Below are 20,493 nucleotides of genomic sequence, written 5' to 3'. Positions count from 1 at the left end.
GAAATCAGCACCTGCTCAGGGCATCTTATACTCTGCTTCCTCGCCAATTACCTTAAGTGCCTACTCTGATGCTGATTGGGCATCATGCCCTGATACTCGTCGCTCCATCACTGGGTTTTGTGTTTTCCTTGGCTCATCCATGGTCTCTTGGCGTGCAAAGAAGCAGGCTACTGTCTCCCGTAGCAGTTCAGAATCTGAGTACCGAGCACTTGCACAGACATCTTGTGAAATTCTTTGGCTTTCATCCTTGCTGACAGAGCTTCGAATTGATTGTCCTCGGCCATTCACTATTTTCTGTGACAATCAATCAGCGCTTCATCTTGCCAACAATCCAGTGCATCACGAAAGATCGAAACACATTGATCTTGACTGTCATTTTATCAGGGATCACATTAAATCTGGTTTGCTGAAAGTTCTGCATGTTCCATCCAGAAATCAGGTTGCTGATTTGCTAACAAAACCCTTGGCTGCTGATCAATTTCGAATCCTTTTATCCAAGATGGGGATACATAATTTGTACTCCCCATCTTGAGGGGGAGTATTACCTGTCACATTTTTGATCGAGCATATTTGCTGTCTGATGTCAGAATTTGTTCCTCTGGTTGTTATGTACATGTTCACTGAGCATTACTTTTTAGGCTGTATAGAGCGGGTTTGTTATTCGTAGGGTTGTAGTCACGTGATATCCTAAAGTGTATATATACAGATGTAAAGGGCATTTTAGAGATAGAGAAGAAAATTTAATCTTTCTGGAGTTGCCATTTCTCTCATGTTCTTCGCTTTTCTCCTTCCTTTGTTCTTCAATGTTCTTCATCTGAATATTGTCGAAATTGTAAAAAATACCTGAAACTGATCTTTCCCTGTAAAAGAATCCATAATCCGCGGAAACATTCACCAGTGCACTTAGACCTGCATGGTGATGACCATATCATCAATACAAAGCAGGGAACACCAGTTTCCAAGAGAATCATATAGAAGCACCGACGAAAAGGTTGGCGCAAAAAGCTTTTTTTTAAAAAAAAAAAACAATAAGCAATATCGCTATATCGGCAAGGAAACAACATCAAGATAGTTATGCCAGAGTAGCTTCATCAAGAAAATAACGTACATTGAACAGCAAACGATGTTCTGAACGATTACAGGTGAAGAGCAAGGGTGTTTCACCATGCTTTGGAACACTGACGCAGCAAATCCAGTAACAAAATAAGAGATAAAACAAGCGTAGGACGATATCCAGAGACTCACCGCACAACAGCAAAGAGCAAAGTGAAAGATCCTGAAACTGAAACAGGAAACCGCATGCTTTTGTCTTGCTTCATCAATGATAGTGCAAAACCACTTAACACTTCAATTAAGAAGGTCCATACACAAATTTGTTCTTAAACACTTCAACTATTTAATCGCACACGCTGAGATCAATCCACATCATGTCGATGATGATGCACCACATTTAGCCAATCAATCATCTTATACTGGCAGAATGAGATGATTCCAAGGAAGCATAGTGAGTGACAGACAGTTACAATGCATAGAAGAAGCAGGCCGGGGATGCATGCCAAACGAAGTTAAACCATTCTGAAAGCCAAAATAATGATCAGAGCAGCAGCCAAGAAACTATAAATTCAATGCTTTCCAAAGGGGAAACAGTTTTGCATTTGACCAAGGCTTGCAAAACTTGGCAGTAAAGGAAGAAAAACACATCAACAAGTGCTAGAATTCAAAAGGTACACCAATTTGGCATCCACAAAAGGCAAGACAAATGCCTTCGAAATGCAAACCTTCAAGAAGTCTGCAATTGCAACTCCTCCAAACTCACATTGCAAGTGTACAAATCCTCTAACATCATTACACGGAATCTGCCAGAAGGATCATTTCTGCAGATTATTACAGCCTACTCTTTCCTTCCATCCTCGCTCCCACCACTTGCATAGGCAGACACACCTTCTGTTGCCATCATCTCTACCCCGTGATTCTTTCTTGTGACAATTTCCCAGAAGAAATTCGTCAAGACGGGCTCGTAAGACGGCATTTTCGCATACCCAGGGAAGTAGTTAATGTCAATTATAAGGTACCGATTATCATCTTTAGCGTCCCTAATCACATCAAAGTTAAAAAGATTGAGCCCGGGCTTTATCTGATGGTTCATGCCTCAAAACATTCGAAGGGCACACATCAAGTGTACTCAGGGCCTCATTCATTACCCGTGGAACCCAATTTGTCTCATGTGGTATATCGCTTGACTGTCTCGATATTGGGCTAATTGCTCTTTCCAAACTCAAATCGTCACCATACTCCTTGTTCTTATCATCTTGCGCAGTCAAATTCGAAATCTGCGAAAATGGCAGAGACCCCTTCATGGTTACTATCTTCTCTTCCGAAATGTCTGGTAAAGATCTTCTCTTTACACATTTCACGTGATCCCCGACAACATAGACCTTGAAAATCACACCGCCATGATTGACAAACTCCTGCAACACAATTGGGGTCTTCAAAATATTCATCCCTTCTTGATCAAACACGAGATACATTTTGTGAGACTTGGCACTCCCGTCAGCATCCAATGGTTTAGCCACTACCGGAAATTTGAGTTCCCCCATGGCTCCTTCACCGCTCAGAGCACTCGAATCCAAAACCACAACTTGCTCCGGTACACCGAATCTCTCTCTGTTCAACATAGGAACCTTCAACTGAGTAACCACCTCAAGCATCGAAACCCTGTTATGCAGCCGCGCGATAGCCTCCGGCGAATCGATGACCGGAACGCCGGGGCATTTCGCGCGAAATTCACGGAGCTTCTCCTTCCAATCCACATCATAAAGCTTGTGGATTATGCAATCTAGATTTCCTTGATCGAACAACGACTTGGTCGGATCAAGCTTGATCAGATCAATGCCGCGTTGTCGCGCGTGTTCGATCAAGGAAGGCTGGATGAAACTATGCTCTTTCTTGGAAGCGAGAGCGTATCCAACTAGATATCTCTTGGGGGCTGGATCCGACATCTTGTGCTGTTCTGTTCGGAAGGTGATAAAGTGAGAGGGAAAAAGTCATACCAGGAATAGAAACCTCCTTTAGGAAAAACGAATAATACCAAAAACCCAGAACCTAAATTCAAATTCTATAACTAAAACTCAATCAGATTGAAAAGAATCATACAAAATCTCGTGGCCACGAATCAAAAATCCAGAGGAGGAAGAGAGAGAAAATTAGGGTTCCTCCATTGCGAGATATAGAATAGACGAGGGGGAGGGAGAGGATCTTTTCCACGTGGCGGGAGTTTGGTACGTGGTAAAAACGCAAGTGGAGGTGCCTGGCACGTGTAAGAATGTGAGCGGATACCTGTGGTATCTGAGCTTTTTATCAAATGGACGGCTGTGATTTCTTCATAAAGTGTGCATGATTTGGGCCGTCAGATTGGAACTGGGCCTTGGGCCATATGAACCGGATAATCGCACGTGTAAAACGTGGATAATCGTGTAATGCGGACAGCTCATGGGGAATATCAACATATCATAATCATCCCTCCACGTGAAACTCAATCATCCTCTGATCTTAATTACATTACAATTACTCAAATCTGAAAACAAAAACATCGTGGGCCTATGGGTTTAATGGGCCTAAAAGATATTGCCCATTTATCACTATTGATCCATAAAAAGCCCATTTATTATCTTTTAAGCAAGAAAAAATATCCACGCACGCGCGGGACCTCTTTTCCCACGTGCAAGGGCGCACACACACTGTTGGTGATTGATGAAAGTTGTGCTGCAGACTCCCCCTTCTACGGCTTAAACCCTAACGCTGGCTATTTTCTCTCGTAACCCTAAGCCCTGAGCTCCCTCTTCTCAGAAACGAGGAGGAAGAATGGCTTCTCATTCCTTGAAGAAGAACTATCGGTGTTTTCGCTCTCTGCAACAGTTCTATGGCGGAGGGCCTTTCGCTGTTTCGTCGGACGGGTCGTTCATCGCTTGCGCTTGTGGCGACGCCATAAATATCGTTGACTCTTCGGACTCGTCGGTGAAGTCGACCATAGAGGCCGAGTCGGACTCTTTCACTGCCTTGACGCTCAGTCCCGACGACAAGCTTCTCTTCTCCGCGGGACACAGCAGACAAATCCGGGTTTGGGATTTGGAGACATTGAAATGCATTCGATCTTGGAAGGTGATGCTTAATTTAAAATATAATATTCGTGATTTTATCGCTTTAGAGTTCCAGTGCTGAATCCCTGGGCGTGTTTAGTGAAATTTGTCGAAAATTTGGATTATTGTCCTGATTATTAGTATCATTCCATGTTCTTCGAAAATTGAATTATTCATAAAAGCAAAATTTTCTTTAGTGGCCCTTTGCTGAATATTTGGATTCTGTCAAGTGACCAAGAGCAATACATTGGGAGTCCGGTTTTTTTGACAAAATTCTATTTTTATCGTTCCATTCACAAAGTTCCTGATTTGTTGCTTTCAATTCGTATGTTTGATGATGATCAGGGCCATGATGGTCCTGTGATGGGCATGGCATGCCATGCCTCCGGAGGATTGCTAGCAACTGCAGGAGCTGATAGGAAAGTTCTTGTTTGGGATGTCGACGGTGGTTTCTGCACTCACTATTTCAAAGGTCATAAAGGAGTTGTGGCAAGTATAATGTTTCATCCTGATGCAAGCAGAAACATCGTAAGTAACCATTCTCTAACGCTGCTGATCTAGAAGTTCAAAATCTTCTCATAAAGAGATTGGTTGTATTGTTCTATCCTCTGAAGTTTTCATTTTTTCGGTGGTACAGCTTTTCTCTGGAGGCGATGATGCAACTGTGCGTGTCTGGGATCTTATGGCAAAAAATACTGGGAAAAAATGTCTTGCCACTTTGGACAATCACTTTTCAGCGGTGACTTCAATTGCTATATCAGAGGATGGATGGACTTTGCTCAGTGCTGGAAGAGATAAGGTAAGTTCAGTAATTTCCTTTCTCTAGTTCGACGGAATTGCAGTTGTTTGTGAGCAAATTCTTGCTAATCGGTATGGGGCTATTGGGAGTTGCTGCTTATTTTTTAGTTCAAGTTTTCAATGATGTCTTCTTACTGATAAATTGCAGGTTGTAAACTTATGGGACCTTCATAACTATAGCTGCAGGGCAACAGTAGCAACAAATGAGGTGCTTGAAGCTGTGGCAACTATTCATCCTGGGACGCTTTTTGCTACATTTGTATCGTCTTTGGATCTGAAGACTAAGAAGAAAAAAAATGTTTCACAAGGAACACATTTTATCACAGTCGGTGAACGTGGGGTTGTGCGCATCTGGAATTCTGAAGGGTAAGCCATGTTATTTAACAGTTTATGTTGTAGTTCTTAAATGCTTGATACAAAATCATGGAAACAAGTTCATGATAAAAGGATTGAAGCATGCTTGACTGTCTTGTAATTGTTTAATTTGACAGTTCAGTTTGTCTTTATGAGCAAAAGTCATCAGATGTTACTGTCGGCTCAGACACAGATGAATCCAGAAGAGGATTCACGTCAGCCGCTATGTTGCCATCTGATCAGGGGCTGCTTTGTGTTACTGCTGATCAGCAGTTCCTTTTCTACTCAATCGTGGAAAATGCAGAAGCTTCAGATTTTGTCCTAAGCAAAAGGCTTGTCGGATATAATGAGGAGATAGCCGATATGAAATTCCTAGGTGAAGAAGAGCAATTTCTGGCAGTAGCCACAAATCTGGAGGAGGTAATTAAGTTTTCCGACAGTCTATTCCATGTGGTTGAACGTGTTACATGTCTGTACAGTCAAAGATGTGAGGTTTTCATGAACTAATATACATGTCAATTTCACCATCTTCAGGTTCGTGTTTATGACACTACAACAATGTCATGTTCATATGTGTTAGCTGGCCATAAGGAAGCTGTTTTATCTCTTGACACTTGTGTATCCAGCCACGGAAGTGTTCTAATCGTGACTGGAAGTAAAGACAAAAGTGTAAGTCCATTTACATGCCTGTAAGTTTTGTTCCTTTTTTTTTAATCTATGATTCCCCTGAGCCCTGCTCATGTGTGCTGATAAAATACAGGCAATGCTAGAAAGTTGGGGATTGAATTTTAGTTCACATTGTTAGTGTCTTTGGTAGATTATTACATGCTGGTTCTATAACGCACAGTATTCAACAAGGCATGCTTTGAAAAATGTTCTGTTGTTTCTATTGTGGAGTGTTCTGTCGAGACCTTTAACATTTATTTTATTTGCTCTATAGGTAAGATTGTGGGATTCAGCTAGCAAAGCTTGCATTGGAGTAGGTATGGGTCATAATGGTGATGTCTTAGCTGTTGCTTTTTCGAAGAGGTCATGCAATTTCTTTGTCAGTGGCAGCGGGTAAGTGCTTATAAATAAGTTAATTTAATTTTTGTTTTGAGATCAAGGAAGAATGATAGTAACTATGTGCAAATGCTCTGGATGCTGGTCCTCTTTTGATGCTTCTATTATATAAAGTTGCCTGAGCATAATAACATGGAACTGGAAGTGGAAGTGCCAGTTCAGGACTCGCCTCCTTTCTTCTCCTCTGCCACTCAATAGGGAAAATTAAAAAGATTAATCTACATGATAATATGATATGACATCGTGTGCTGTTTCAATGTCAGGCCTTTCCATAGGGGACAATACAATATTAGATGAGTCATAGAGCTACCGTATGACTGAAGTAGAACCTCTAACCTCATTGAGAGATATCTGGGACAATTTATGATCTAGTGTTTAGGTATCTGCGGGTGTGTTCATCTTTCTAGGATTCTGTATCATGTCTCTTTGTTTCAGTTTTGAATCTGAACTTGGAATTCTTTGGTTAGTGATCGCACACTAAAGGTCTGGAGCCTTGACGGTATCTCAGAGGACTTGGAGCAGCCTATTAATCTGAAAAGTAAAGCTGTCGTGGCTGCCCATGATAAAGACATCAACTCTGTGGCTGTTGCTCCAAATGATAGTTTAGTTTGCACTGGATCTGAGGTAATTTGATATGACCAAATGTTTATCTATTACAGGGGCGGTATATTCTAGGGATATTATCTTGATTGCTCCTATTGAAAGAAGTTGTGTTTGGTTATCGCAAGAACAAGCCCCAAATTCTTATTCTTAGTGTGTTTTTGTGTTGAACAGGACCGCACGGCAAGTGTGTGGAGACTACCGGACTTGGTCCATGTTGTGACACTTAAAGGACATAAAAGGAGGATTTTTTCTGTTGAGTTCTCTCCTGTTGATCAATGTGTAATAACTGCTTCGGGTGATAAAACAGTAAAAATATGGGCTTTATCTGATGGTTCATGCCTCAAAACATTCGAAGGGCACACATCAAGTGTACTCAGGGCCTCATTCATTACCCGTGGAACCCAATTTGTCTCATGTGGTATATCGCTTGACTGTCTCGATATTGGGCTAATTGCTTACTTTTTTTGGACGTTTCTTTGTCATAACATTCTGCACATGCACTCATAGGCTCCGATGGTTTGCTAAAACTTTGGACCGTCAAAACTAGCGAGTGTGTTGCCACATATGATCAGCATGAAGACAAGGTGCCCTAACTTTCTTGGTTTTCTCGATATACATTTACCTTAGTTTATCGGCTATGCTGTAAGTCGTCGGATTTGGAACATCAGATTGATATAATGGTCACTTGGCCTATATTTAGTTTAACTTGTTAATACTTTTTAAACATATCAGGTATGGGCTTTAGCTGTTGGAAAGAAGACAGAAATGCTTGCAACTGGTGGTAGTGATGCAGTTGTCAATTTGTGGCATGATTCAACTGCTTCTGATAAAGAAGAAGCCTTCCGGAAAGAGGTTTGTTCTCTGCTGTGATATTCCTCGTTTTCTCCTGTTAACTCAGCTTGACCTGTCTGTTTCTCACGGAAAACCCGTTATCATGTGCTTACTTAAAATCTTATCCGCTCGTCATCTGGGAACACAACTAATACCTTGTTAAAATTCAGGAAGAAGCTGTCTTGAGAGGCCAAGAGCTAGAAAACGCCGTTTTAGATGAAGAATACAGTAAAGCCATAAGACTAGCCTTTGAGCTTCGCAAGCCTCGCAGACTTTTTGAACTGTTTGCCGGCCTCTGCAGGTGGGAAAAAAACTCTTACCTACCTTTTTTTTAACCGTTTCCCGATTCTCTCTCTGGGTTTTCCTATGTTCATGCTCGCGAATTGGTACAGAAAAAGGGAGTCAGAAGAACAGATAGTAAAGGCACTCCAAGGACTCGAAAAGGAAGAATTCCGTCTACTTTTCGAGTACGTCCGGGAATGGAACACAAAGCCAAAGCTTTGTCACATTGCTCAGTTCTTGCTCTTTCATGCCTTCCGCATACTTCCTCCAACCGAACTTGTCCAGGTCGGCCTGTCTCTTTGTTTTTTTTTACAATCAAGACTTCTTTGTTTTTTTTACAATCAAGACTGCTTTCTCTTAATCTATAACATATGCTGTTGATTTGCTCGGCTAAATTTCGGGAAGCGGGTTTGTTTTCCAGATAAAAGGCATGGGAGAACTCCTGGAAGGTCTCATCCCATATTCTCAGAGACATTTCAACAGGATTGACAGATTTGTAAGAAGCACGTTTCTCTTGGACTACACGCTCGGCGAAATGTCTGTGATCGACCCAGAAGCAGAAACCGATTCGGCAGCGGAAAACGAAAAGATGGAAGGGTCGAACGGTATGATTGATTCCGGGCTTGGAATGGATCAAGAATCAGAAGAGTTGAATGAGAAACCTTCTAGGAAAAGGAAGTCGCAGAAACCCAAAGATAGATCGAACAAGAAGAAGAAAGCTAAAGGAGTTCACTTAAACGCTGCATCAATAGCGGTAGAGGTCTAAGCGTTTTGCTTAAAACTAAATTTTTGATGAAATTACATTAACATTTGTTCAGTGTTGTTTTTACATCACAAATCACAAATGGGACTAGAATCTTGTGTTATTATACACGTACGTCAAGAAACACCAGCATATTTGTGTAATACACCTGCAATTTGTGTCACCTTTTCATTACTTCTGATTTATTTTTTTTTAGAATCATGCATCCAATGTATACTTAGAACGGTACAACACGTTTGATAAAATTTATATATTTTTTTCATTTTTGTTATAAAATTTGTCAAAATTTTAGAGGAATTTATACCGAAATATAAGTATTAGGGTTCGAAAAGCTATGTACAAATACAAACTAATTATTATTTATTGTACTTTTCTTTCTAAAAATAGACCTTTAATTGTAAAAATAAAGCTCTTGTTTGGGAAGTTCGCAGTATTGGAGGAGGTTTTTTTGGTAACCGCTTGTATTTGGTCGAGACATAAATTAATGTTGTAACTTTGAGGAAATCACGTGATTAGAGTATGCGTTTCCCTCTCCAATTTGAGACTCGAATTTGAGGTGGGAAAAATGTTTTATGTATCCGTTTCACCGGCTGAGTATGAGTTGTATTCTTATGAAACTTCTATCTAATAGATACATATAGTTTAAAAGTATAAGATGAATATAACCCGAATCGGTCAACGTTGCATGCGATATGACTACTTTCTCCATAAACAATCACAAATACCAATCAGTATATATCTCTATATGTCTGTCTACATACAAGAAGAAATTTTCAGAAGGAAGAACAAGAGAAACGGAAACATTGAAAGAAGGAAAGAATCTGCATCAACATTACACAAACCTATTTGGAAAGACATTACACAACCAATCAAATGTTATAATACTGATGAAATCGAATAAAGGATATACATACACATATATATACACATATGTATATATGTATGTATAGAGCGTGTGTTTGGCTTACCTCGAGTTATTTCACTGAATCAAGAACTGTTATTTTCGAGTTAACAGGTCCTTTCTTCTTGAGAAGATTCCCAACCTTACCAAACAATGTCTTCTTCTGCTTGCTCTTCTTCTTCTTCTTCTTGTCTTGCTGCTCTTCTGCACTCAATGCATTTCCAGTTTCATCTATATTCTCCGTGGAGGTTTTGTCGCTTTCATCTATCTTGGTTAAATCTTCTTCCCCTTCTCCTTCTTCTTCTGGGCACTCTTGTTCTGACTTCTTGTCTGGAAAAGCTTCCTTCTTTTCGATTTGGCAGCTTTCCCACATTTTGAATTCATCTTCCACCGAATCATCCTCTGTTGAATCTTCTTTCTTTTCCTCGGGTTTCCCATTCGCATCTTTATCCTTCAGACCATTCCTCAAGTCTTCTTGTGGAGTTTCGTCGAGGTTATCTACCTTAGAAGACTTGTCTTCTCCACTTCTATGGCCATTCTCCTCTGAAAACTCAACCACCTTTGGAAGCAAGTCATAGTCCTTCTCACTCTCACTGAGCTCTCCGTTCTCTTCTCTTTGATTCTTGGCCAATGCTTCCTCGAGTAACTTAGTCAACTCCTCGATCTTCTTCAGAGAAACTTCCTCCTTCACTCTCAGTTCCTCATTCTCGTGCACGATGCCCTGGAATTCAGTTTCTTTATCCAGAAGATTCTCCTTTAGTTTCATGCTTTCGGCTTTAGCTTCAGCAAGATTTTCCTGAAGATAAATCACCTCATCTTCCGCTTCTTTTAGGTGGTTTTCCATCTGGGATCCTCTCTTCTCTGCTGCATTGGCTTCTTCCTCGGTTCTCTTGAGCAAATTAGACAACCTATTCATTTCTTTCCCCATTGAAGCAACTTCTTCTTCCATTTTCTTCACATTATTAACCAAATTGGCCTCTTTCATCTCCCAATCGCCCTTCGAGCTCTCAAAGTGTTTCTTGGTTTGCTCCACTGCGCTGACAAGAACATCAATCTCGTGTCTCGCCTCATCAAGCATGGTCTCGTACTTCTCATTCGTAGCCTTAATCACCAATTTCAAATCTTCAATCTGTGTTTCATACTCGTGATCCCCCTGATTCAACAACTTCTCTTTTAACTCCCTTGCCTCAGTTGAGACCTCATGCAAGGCCGAAGCTAAACTCTCCATTGCTTTCTTACTCTTCTCCTCTTCCTCCTTCGATCTCTCCAGTTCAGATATGAGCTTGTTCTTCTCTCCCATGAGCCTTTCAACACTTGAAGCAGCATCTTGTTCACTCTTTAGAGCCAGATCCTTCTCCTTCTCCACAGTTTCAAGCTCCTTCTTCAGTTTCTCCACCTCTTTTTCGAACTTAGAGAATTCTTCCTTGGCAATGCCTAGATGGCGCTCAGATTCCTCAAGATCTTCTTTTTGTCTTTGTGCTGTAATCTCCAATGATCCGACTTTCTTCTTAAGATCTGCAATTTCAGATACAGCTTCATGCAATCTATCATTACTTCCTTCAAGTTGTTTCAACACAGATTCTAATGACGCCGAAGCAGATCTCTCCAGTTCGCTAGCTTTGTCTAGTCGTTCCTCCAGTTCTTTGGCTTTGACTTTCCATTCCTCAACTGAGCTGTGTGCACTAGATTCTGCCATCTTTGCAGCTTCAAGCTCCACATTGAGCTGCTCAATAATCATCTCTCGTTCTTTTATCTCTGCCTCTAAACTCCTCGCTTTCTCAAGTTCTCCTCTCAAAACCTCTATCTCAGAACTCAGTTTTGAGGAAATTTCACTGGTCGAAAGTGTTTCCCTTTCTCGTGTTGAATCCAGTAAAGCTTTCAACCGTATCAACTCCGAAGACAAGATTTCCACTTTTTCTGCATGGGCGTCGGCCATCTTGCTCGCGTCATCTGCTCTGCTCAAGGCTTTACTTTTGGCATCAATGGCAGCAACCAGATCTTGCTTGACATTCTCAAGCTCCTCAGAGACCGAGCGAAGAGCAGAAGAATCCAGAGCACGTTGGTTTTTCATGTTCTCGAGCTCTTTCTTCCATTCCTCTTCATTTCTCTGGGACACCTCAATGCCCGCATCGACGGCCTGAAATTTCTCAATTTCAGAATTCTCCTCAGCTTTCTTCTGAGCTGCCAAAGACTCGTCTAGCTTCTTAATCGCCTCGTCAGCCTCTTTCTGTGCTTCTTTGAGTTTGTCAAGTGCTTTAGCTTTCTCCTTCTCCAGAGATACAATCTGCTCATTTGATTTCTTTAACTCTTCCTGAATCTGACTCAATCGGGTTTGTAACTCCGACCCTGTCACTACACGTGCTCTGGTTTTCTGAGAACAATGATCACAAAGAAAACAAAATTCAACAACCACAGTAGATTTCCAAAATAAGACCGAAGACATGATTTCCTGAACCAAAAACATATAGTTCTTGAATCCGAATGTACCCTTTATAATGCATCAATAATAGCCTCGATACACATACATATATATTGACAGGAGGATATCGTCTCAGCAATGGAGGAACAAAAAGAAAGATAAAGAAGAGACCATGGATACACTTACTTCCGTTGGGGTTAGAACCTTTGGAGATCGCCTTTCAGTGGAAGGCTTTGAGTTGGCAGAATGTGGAGAACGCTCGGAACTAGAAGGCGAAGGCTTTGAGCTTGCAGAATGTGAAGCACGATCGGTTGAAAGCCGAGGATTTTGAGTCGGTGATGGAACATTAGCTTCGGATTTAGCCACTCCTCTACTCAGTTTAGTGATTCTTGGAGTGGCGGGAGACGATGACTTGCTCGGTGTAGTTTCAGATAAACCAGCTCTGCTTTTCAAAGGCAAAGCATAATCAAATCAACCGCACATCTCAAACGAAACAAAATAAAAAATCATGGAGCAAGCAAGGAAGATCTAACGATGAACAGAATCTGAAAATTTCCATGTAGAAGTTAACTAGACAAGAAGAACTCTTAAGATTCTCTCTAACACGAATCCACTGGCCAAGAATCTGCTCAGTCCATCAAAAACATATCCCAGCTGAAATACTTTTTAGAACCCTCCACTCTCTGATATGAACTCTTGCATGATATGAACTCCTGCATTATATTCCATTTTACATTTTACAGCGATCTACTTGTTTGTGGCAGTCTACAATTTAGTAACTCTTCCTGCACCTGAAGCTGAGATTCCACTTGTAGATGGCGAAACATTGGAATTCTTTAATAACTTGGGGAAACAACAACAACAACAAATGATAACTTTTTCGCAGAATCAAGGAGTAAGATACCGACAAGGATCTTGGGGTCGCAAAAAACAAGAAGGCAGACTTCTGAAACAGGAGATTAAAAATGAGAAAAGACAGTAAATGATCAGACAATTTATAAAATATGATCTCGGATCCAATTGTGCTAATAAATTAGAAGGGGGAATAAACCCAGAACGAGTTAGATCTACAGCGTCATTGAAAATTATCTCAAAATGGAAACTTCGACTTCGACAAATGGAAAAACCCAGAAAAAATTCTCCAGAATTGCTCAACGATACCCAGATCTGATCTGAAACTAGAAAAATTTCGGACAAGATAAAGAGCAAACTTTGAAGAGAGTCAAAGGGGCAAAGACAGATACGGAAAATCTTGCATGATATGAACTCCTGCATTATATTCCATTTTACATTTTACAGCGATCTACTTGTTTGTGGCAGTCTACAATTTAGTAACTCTTCCTGCACCTGAAGCTGAGATTCCACTTGTAGATGGCGAAACATTGGAATTCTTTAATAACTTGGGGAAACAACAACAACAACAAATGATAACTTTTTCGCAGAATCAAGGAGTAAGATACCGACAAGGATCTTGGGGTCGCAAAAAACAAGAAGGCAGACTTCTGAAACAGGAGATTAAAAATGAGAAAAGACAGTAAATGATCAGACAATTTATAAAATATGATCTCGGATCCAATTGTGCTAATAAATTAGAAGGGGGAATAAACCCAGAACGAGTTAGATCTACAGCGTCATTGAAAATTATCTCAAAATGGAAACTTCGACTTCGACAAATGGAAAAACCCAGAAAAAATTCTCCAGAATTGCTCAACGATACCCAGATCTGATCTGAAACTAGAAAAATTTCGGACAAGATAAAGAGCAAACTTTGAAGAGAGTCAAAGGGGCAAAGACAGATACGGAAAAAGACACTTACTTCGTCTTCGTCTTCGGCGAAGCCATATCTGCTGCTGCTGCTGCTGCTGCTGCTTAGTGTGGAGCAAACGATTCTTGTAGTTACAGTAATGGATCAAATACAATGAAATTTAAGAAAGAAAATAATGTGAATTCGATGCTGAATTTCGAAAATTGTCAGACTTAGAACTTCGAATTTCCGCAGATTTCTTCAAAACGGCAGTCACAGATCAAGAGAGATGCAATAAATTTGAATCGGCGAATCAAGGAAGAGAGAGATGAACTAGCAAAGAATGAATGATCGAAGCAGGTAAGGCTGTCTCCAGAGTGGCCACACCCCCCCAAAAAAAAAAAGCGAAAAAAAAAACAACAATAATCGAATAAAATTATTATATATGTGTATATATATACAAAACTCAGATTCTCTTGGCGATGGTGAGTGCGCGTGAAACCGCTAATGAACCAACCGCTAGGAACGTGACGATATAAAATGACGAAAAAGACCCTGGTGGTTCTCTAGTCTTAATCAAGATGACAATCCGGATTAAGAACTAACCGAATTGTTTTTGGATTTTAATTAAATTAATTTTTATAGTAAAAATTATTACAAAGGGTGCACTAGGTTTATTACTTGTGACAGAAGGGAATAAAATTTATATATAGTGCAGAGTATGCAGTGAAATGTGGGGGGTTTGGTAAAGAAGTGTATAATGGAATTAATGTATAATCAATTCCCTGTTCAGCAAATAATGTTATATATGGACCGTTAATTATATACATGTACAAACATTTATAAAAAAAAATAATAATTATATACCCGTATATTTTTATTTTTTGGGCTTATATTATATATGTATATTGTAGTTATTTTTTTATTTAATTGCATGTGGAGAGAAATGGCTTTATTTGGAAAAAGCAAAACAAAAATTAATGAACATGTGATACTTTTTTGGTAAAAGAACACGTGCATGAGACTTTTTACTATTGGTAAAAAAAAAAAGAACGCATGCGATGCACGAGACTTTATTCACCAACCATGCATGCATGCATGTGTGCATGAATCAATAAGGCATTAATCTCTCCCTTTCGGTTTCGAACATTCTTATGGGCCTCAATGAGTTCGATTTTGGTCTCCAGCTAAAACAATGAACAGCATTTGGATTGGATTTTTTAAAACAAAATAATAGATGTTAAATACAATAACAGCAAAAAATGTAATATTTTTAGAAAATTAAATATTTTATCAATATAAATTTGATGAAAGTTTTCGAATTTAATAAAAAAATTAACTAGGAAAAAAAAAACAAATCCAAACATAACTACTTAACGCGAAATAACACTAAACTATTTTTTAATAATATATTTCTCTTTCCTATGTTGCAAGTCATACGTCTTCGAAATCTAAGAAGCTTTACTACGCGTAACTCGTGATTTTCTCTTTCAAGCTTTGTTTTTTCTCCCACGAGAAAATGACATTTTTCCAAGAAAATGAACAAAAAAAACTCAGTCAGGGAGGAGAAGATACGAATATACGGATGTGGTCCAAGAAGCTCAGATGCTGTGGCCGATCCACGCGCTTCACATATCCACGCGCCTCCTTCTCCGTGTACGCGCCTAACGATCTACGGCCATTCCTCTTCCACATCTCCTCATCGTAGCTCTTGTGCGCGTAATACGCTTCACCCACACACCGCTCCGATCCCTCCCCTTCCCCTTCTCCTTCCCGATCATCCTTCTTCTCCAATCTGATCGGGAGTCGAACGTAATGGCCGAGGGTGATCCCTTCGAGCTCGTCGAGCCGAGCCAGACCGCGTGGTGAGACCGCGTAGAGCTCTCCGATGACTCGGTGGCCCGATCCTGGGAAGTTGAGGAGAAACGGAACGCGGTAGGGTCCGCAGACGAGCGGGAATTTGTCTAGGGTTCTGTAGACTCCTCTGAAGGAGGCGTCGCCGGATCGGATCAGGTCCTGCATCACGACATGGTTGGAGAATCCTCTCTTCAGAGTTCCGTACGTGAAGACGAGCGTCGTCGTTGCCGCGATTGCTTCGTGACCCATTCAGAAGAGAGGATTTGAATTTGATGGTATGGGGGGGAGGGGCGGAAGAGAGAGGGATCCAAGAGAATTTTCTCGGGAGTGTTTGGTTGGTGAGAAAAATGGAGGGAGAGAGAGAGAGAGGGAAAATGAGATTCGTGATTCGTGGGATTTGTGTATGCGGAGAGAGAGAGAGAAATAAGGAGATTCTGATTTTGTTGAGCGATAAATTTGGGGATACGGAGGACTTTCTCTAACATTAGTTTGTAAATTTCAGCTGGCGGGCGAATTATTTAATATTTCCATACATTACAATAAAGATTTATTATTAAAGTATCATTAGCCGCCTTTTGGTACCGTGCTTTGCCCCTACACGCATTTCAGTTCAATTTAACCCAAATTTTCCTTTAAAAAAAAAAGAAAATGAAACCCATATAGATCCCTTTTCATGCATTTTAATCCGAATTTAATATATACAGACTAAAAAAAATCGATATATATATATATATTATAAGCTCATAGAAACAATATAATCTTTTTGTCAAATGTTATAATATAAATTAGAATCGAATCTTCCAAAGGCATACACCATCTATGCATTTAATTTTCAGGTCCTTCCAGAACCACGCAGCTTCTATTCTCACAAATACAATGCAACCCTCTAAACCAAAGAGAAGCATAGCATCATCACATCACAACACTGTTTCACATCGTGAATGGGCGAGAAAGCTTACTGCTTCATCTCTGCTTCGGTTCATACAGTGTTTCCTTATCCTGTGAAGATGGTGAGATTTGATCGGTGGTGTTGTGGAATCAGTGGGATCCTGTGCCGTGGTTTTTTTTTTCCAAGGAAAAGGGTTTGGCTGCTGAGTTCATTGTTATATATATATATATCACCCTTTTTTTGTTTTTTGTATTTTCGGATTTACTGCGAACATGATCTATGATCCAGCTCCATTGATAACAATTGGCAAGGTTAGAAGAGGAGAAAGTGGTAGATTATGTCTGAATGTGAAAAAATCTAATTGGGTGGAAACCATTTCTACAAGTGGACATACAAACAAACAATAATATATACTACAACTACAATAGTTACAATAAGTAGAGGAGAAACAAGGAGAATAACAGTCAAAGGAACTCAACTGTTATGATCCATGATCGTGCCGTGAAATGCCCAATGTACGTTCGAGCCACTGAGCTCGGAGTTCTTGAGATGGGATTGCGACAAAGGTCTCTCGTTTCTCAGCTCTCTGCTCAAACAAGTCCACGGCCGCCCACCACAGCCTGCAACCCATATTTACTTCTTTCAGATCACATAAAACTTCCATGCAGCTCGTGATTCCATACGGATCTTTCCCGAGAGAGTTCTCAGTCGTGGATTTAGGCAGTGACTCAGAAATAACATTGTTGTTGTTCTTCTTGTTCGGTTTCTTGGCTGGTCTGGTGTCTGATGTACTCTGATCAACCGGTTTGGTCCGCTTCTCTGAACTGCTGTTGTTACGTTTTTGGTCAGAAGACGGGTGGTTTGAGTCCCCGGAGTCCACTTCCAAGGGATTGGGATCTGACCCTTTTGGTTCTATGGAGGGTCTCCAACCCTTGTAGGCAGCTACTGTTGTTCCATGGAAGACCTTTTCCAGCAGCAAGATATCGTGGAGAGGATTCTTCCGCAGCTTCATTGCAGCTCTCGGGAAGTCCTACATACAAATCGACATCCCGAAAAAAACTGGATATTTTCATTGGGTCGTGCTTGAACAAAGTCACCGAAAGAACTTGATATTTTGTGTCAAGGACACCATATCGATCGCAAAGTTCTGTACCTTTAGTTTCTTCTCCCACCAGGCATCACCCATGGAGAGACAACCAGACTCTGGATCGATGACCAGTTCACGAGAATCATCCCTACTCGTTAGCTCCCTGTACATCTCAAAATGCTTCCGGAACCATTCATACCTGTTTTTAAACTTCGACCAGTTCCAACTATTCCCAGTTATGTGGCTAAACTGCTCTACCACGTTCCGCTTCCCAATGGAAGATAGGTTATTTCCCTTCCAATTCCCATTATTCTTTTGCTCAAGCATTAGTTGGAGATATATCCTGCTCCACTCCTCTGTCCAAAATGCATAATCGGACATCTACACCACACACCAATGCAGTTTCAACAGGTTATATGCAAATTTCACAAAATCCGAACATATTCTACAACAATTTGACAGCGTATTGAGCTGCAACTTTCAGAAGTTAAAAACAACAGATTTGAATAAGGAACAAGCAAAAAAGATTCTATGAGTTTGTATCTATCGTTTCGTGTTTCAAATCTACAGCTTGATACTCCAAAGCCCAAACTAAAAAAGAACACACCTAAATGATTTGTTTAGGACGTTTTTGTTTGCTTTCTTTTATAGGATCACATGGGAAAGAACGAGAATGATGCGCTCCATTTGCCCTTTCAGAATACACATTACAACGCCTGCTTGTCCTGCGAGAAATTCTTCAGGGACAACCTTAAAGAGTTTCAAACAACATCAGAAAATGAATGCATCGACATGTGAAACAAGCTGTCCTTGGAATAGCCAGTGTCTTGTTCTATCTTTCTCAAATCCACTGGCTGCATCATAGATAGCCTTTTGTATGATCTGGTAATCCTTGACTAACGCCAACTCACATTGACATGAACAGAACACCCAAAAGAACATCACTACAAACCTAATGAATTCACAGTACACTGACTATTTGCATCTGTGAAGAATTCCTGGGTTCGGATTAATCATTCAACACAAATTCAAAACCCACCATGTATGCATAAACCACGGTTCACTATGCACGTAAAGAACATGATTTACAGTTCAAAATCAAAGCCCCTGTGATGCTAAATCCATCAAGAATCCTACAGTGATAGCTCGACTTACATTCTCAAACATCGAACCCAGATACCACAATTGACGGGGGGAAAAGTAGATCCCTTCCACACCAGCACAATTCAGTAGACCGGACGCAATTTCCCAAACGATTTTAGCTAGAATTTTCAGAATGCGAACAACAGGCGAGACGAAATCGTTGCTATCTCGGCAAGAACTTGGGGAAATGGAGAAAAGACGATGATAGTGGATCTGGGTATCATAACGATTTCGTCTTCCGGGGAGATGCAGATGAAGACCTTCAATCGCACTTCATCTGACAGAAACGAGAAACCCAAAATCCCAGATGGAGAAAAGCTTTGAACTTTTCTGTCCTTTTTTCTGGGGTGAAGTGATTTGGGTTTTGCATTCTAAGAATTTCCGGAGAAGAAAAGATTCAACAACAAAAAAATAAAATAAAATAAAAAGTATTTGTTAGGTGTGGGGTTGGTGACCCAAAATTCTGATGACAATAGTAAAAAATACCTTAAAATTTCTAAATTTTATAATTTGATCCTAAATTTATAGATTTCACTATTTATTCGCGAACTTGTATTTTTGAATATAATAATTTCTAAATTTGTTTAACAATTCTATAATCATCCATCCATACCACTAATTGACCAAAACAAAATTTAAGAATTATTGTGTTCAAAAATAAAAGTTTAGGAATTATTTTGTTCAAAAATACAAGTTTAAGAATTAATGTGTTCAAAAATACAAGTTCGGGAATAAATAGACAAACCTACAAATTCAAGAATCAATATTACACGAAATTACAAGTTTAAGAATTTTCAGTATTTTTCTCATAGTTATTTTCGTATAATGTATCGTTTTATCTAATTCAAATACCATCTAAAAAATAAATTAATCAAATACAAAAAATAGTAATAATCTAGAAAATATTTTTTTTTATCAGATATTAAAAAAATTAATTAACCAAATCCGAAAAATTTCAATAAAATTAATGGATTGGTGTACTAATAATTTTTGTGTGTGTGTGGAAATGGTAGAGTGCAAATGTAAAATTTTTTATATAATTTTTTGTGCAAATTGGAGATTTTTTGTGGGATTTACTCTATCTAAATTGAAAAAAAAAACTTAAAGGTCAATGATTTAGATTTCGTTGGTTTATTATTGAATTATTTCGTAACATAATGTTTTTTTTTGGTGAAATGCGAAGTATATTAATATATAGAACATTTACAAATCAGTTTTAACCGAATGCAAAATAAAAGAACCCGTGACAAAACGGTTTCCTAAACAGAATGACCCATAACAAGTGGTACCAATGTTTATCTTAGTAACACACTGTTTTTCAATACGGATTCGAAATTAAAATTACATAATGAAACAACATTTAATATGTATCAATGTTGTGTATAAAGAGATAGGAAAGAAAGCCGATGGGACCCATGTGAGAGCTGTTCGTTAAAATATGAAAGCGTAGCGGTGAACGTTTAACAAAAAAAAAAAAAGAGTAGTGGTGAAAATAATTCCACATAACCAACTAATTAATGACACGTGTCACTCGTATTCCATGACAGCCAACGTTTAACGAGCAACATCCAGAATCAGGCTCTCACCGCTAGCCTCACAAAAAAAAAAAAAAAAAAAAAAACAG

General features: G+C 39.6%; 5 protein-coding genes across 10 annotated transcripts; 1 reads left to right on the top strand and 4 right to left on the bottom strand.

Annotated features, from left to right (window-relative positions):
• Positions 1-1,565: 1,565 nt before the first annotated feature.
• On the bottom strand, positions 1,566-3,258 carry LOC104827199 (inositol-tetrakisphosphate 1-kinase 1-like). The gene is made up of 2 exons (XM_010560319.2): positions 2,172-3,258; positions 1,566-2,128 (listed from the first exon to the last, which is right to left on the bottom strand). Exons 1-2 carry the CDS (start codon positions 2,997-2,999, stop codon positions 1,892-1,894), a joined length of 1,065 nt encoding a protein of 354 aa, XP_010558621.1. The 5' UTR covers positions 3,000-3,258; the 3' UTR covers positions 1,566-1,891.
• A 511-nt stretch (positions 3,259-3,769) lies between these two features.
• LOC104827198 (transducin beta-like protein 3) lies at positions 3,770-9,003 on the top strand. The gene is made up of 14 exons (XM_010560317.1): positions 3,770-4,158; positions 4,482-4,664; positions 4,774-4,935; positions 5,083-5,300; positions 5,426-5,708; positions 5,823-5,957; positions 6,229-6,347; positions 6,818-6,974; positions 7,125-7,371; positions 7,461-7,537; positions 7,686-7,805; positions 7,955-8,085; positions 8,177-8,351; positions 8,488-9,003. The coding sequence occupies exons 1-14, from the start codon at positions 3,862-3,864 to the stop codon at positions 8,830-8,832; spliced, it is 2,649 nt and encodes an 882-aa protein (XP_010558619.1). The 5' UTR covers positions 3,770-3,861; the 3' UTR covers positions 8,833-9,003.
• A 534-nt stretch (positions 9,004-9,537) lies between these two features.
• On the bottom strand, positions 9,538-14,303 carry LOC104827197 (WEB family protein At5g16730, chloroplastic-like). 2 transcript variants are annotated; one of them, XM_019204179.1, is made up of 3 exons: positions 13,966-14,303; positions 12,336-12,594; positions 9,538-12,101 (listed from the first exon to the last, which is right to left on the bottom strand). In XM_019204179.1, the coding sequence occupies exons 1-3, from the start codon at positions 13,989-13,991 to the stop codon at positions 9,804-9,806; spliced, it is 2,583 nt and encodes an 860-aa protein (XP_019059724.1). In that variant the 5' UTR covers positions 13,992-14,303; the 3' UTR covers positions 9,538-9,803. The 2 variants fall into 2 exon arrangements, with proteins under 2 accessions (XP_019059724.1, XP_010558618.1); XM_010560316.1 differs by having other exon boundaries at positions 12,336-12,591.
• A 915-nt stretch (positions 14,304-15,218) lies between these two features.
• Positions 15,219-16,256, bottom strand: LOC104827196 (putative gamma-glutamylcyclotransferase At3g02910). The gene has a single exon (XM_010560315.1). It carries the CDS (start codon positions 15,997-15,999, stop codon positions 15,451-15,453), a length of 549 nt encoding a protein of 182 aa, XP_010558617.1. The 5' UTR covers positions 16,000-16,256; the 3' UTR covers positions 15,219-15,450.
• Positions 16,257-16,957: 701 nt separating this feature from the next.
• LOC104827195 lies at positions 16,958-19,255 on the bottom strand. Of its 5 annotated transcripts, none has more exons than XM_010560313.2 (4): positions 18,882-19,255; positions 18,334-18,476; positions 17,793-18,107; positions 16,958-17,669 (listed from the first exon to the last, which is right to left on the bottom strand). In XM_010560313.2, exons 3-4 carry the CDS (start codon positions 18,105-18,107, stop codon positions 17,121-17,123), a joined length of 864 nt encoding a protein of 287 aa, XP_010558615.1. In that variant the 5' UTR covers positions 18,334-18,476; positions 18,882-19,255; the 3' UTR covers positions 16,958-17,120. The 5 variants fall into 5 exon arrangements, with proteins under 5 accessions (XP_010558615.1, XP_010558614.1, XP_010558616.1 ...); XM_010560312.2 differs by having other exon boundaries at positions 18,334-18,451; XM_010560314.2 differs by having other exon boundaries at positions 18,334-18,442.
• Positions 19,256-20,493: the final 1,238 nt, after the last annotated feature.

The sequence above is a fragment of the Tarenaya hassleriana genome, unplaced genomic scaffold, assembly GCF_000463585.1.
Source record: "Tarenaya hassleriana unplaced genomic scaffold, ASM46358v1 Cleome5, whole genome shotgun sequence".
Lineage (NCBI taxonomy): Eukaryota > Viridiplantae > Streptophyta > Magnoliopsida > Brassicales > Cleomaceae > Tarenaya > Tarenaya hassleriana.
This window is presented reverse-complemented; position numbering and strand designations above follow the sequence as displayed.

What these genes read in the sequence shown, in the direction of transcription:
- LOC104827196 (XM_010560315.1), bottom strand. Translation starts at nt 15,999, where the DNA reads ATGGGTCACGAAGCAATCGCGGCAACGACGACGCTCGTCTTCACGTAC.
- LOC104827195 (XM_010560310.2), bottom strand. An exon ending in GGTGGGAGAAGAAACTAAAG is followed by an intron (nt 17,670 to 17,792) that starts GTACAGAACTTT and finishes ATTTGTATGTAG; the next exon opens with GACTTCCCGAGAGCTGCAAT.
- LOC104827197 (XM_019204179.1), bottom strand. Translation starts at nt 13,991, where the DNA reads ATGGCTTCGCCGAAGACGAAGACGAA. An exon ending in TCGCCGAAGACGAAGACGAA is followed by an intron (nt 12,595 to 13,965) that starts GTAAGTGTCTTT and finishes GCCTTTGAAAAG; the next exon opens with CAGAGCTGGTTTATCTGAAA. An exon ending in AGGTTCTAACCCCAACGGAA is followed by an intron (nt 12,102 to 12,335) that starts GTAAGTGTATCC and finishes CATTGTTCTCAG; the next exon opens with AAAACCAGAGCACGTGTAGT.
- LOC104827198 (XM_010560317.1), top strand. Translation starts at nt 3,862, where the DNA reads ATGGCTTCTCATTCCTTGAAGAAGAACTATCGGTGTTTTCGCTCTCTG. An exon ending in AATGCATTCGATCTTGGAAG is followed by an intron (nt 4,159 to 4,481) that starts GTGATGCTTAAT and finishes GATGATGATCAG; the next exon opens with GGCCATGATGGTCCTGTGAT. An exon ending in TCAGTGCTGGAAGAGATAAG is followed by an intron (nt 4,936 to 5,082) that starts GTAAGTTCAGTA and finishes GATAAATTGCAG; the next exon opens with GTTGTAAACTTATGGGACCT.
- LOC104827199 (XM_010560319.2), bottom strand. Translation starts at nt 2,999, where the DNA reads ATGTCGGATCCAGCCCCCAAGAGATATCTAGTTGGATACGCTCTCGCT. An exon ending in AGGCCCTGAGTACACTTGAT is followed by an intron (nt 2,129 to 2,171) that starts GTGTGCCCTTCG and finishes CATCAGATAAAG; the next exon opens with CCCGGGCTCAATCTTTTTAA.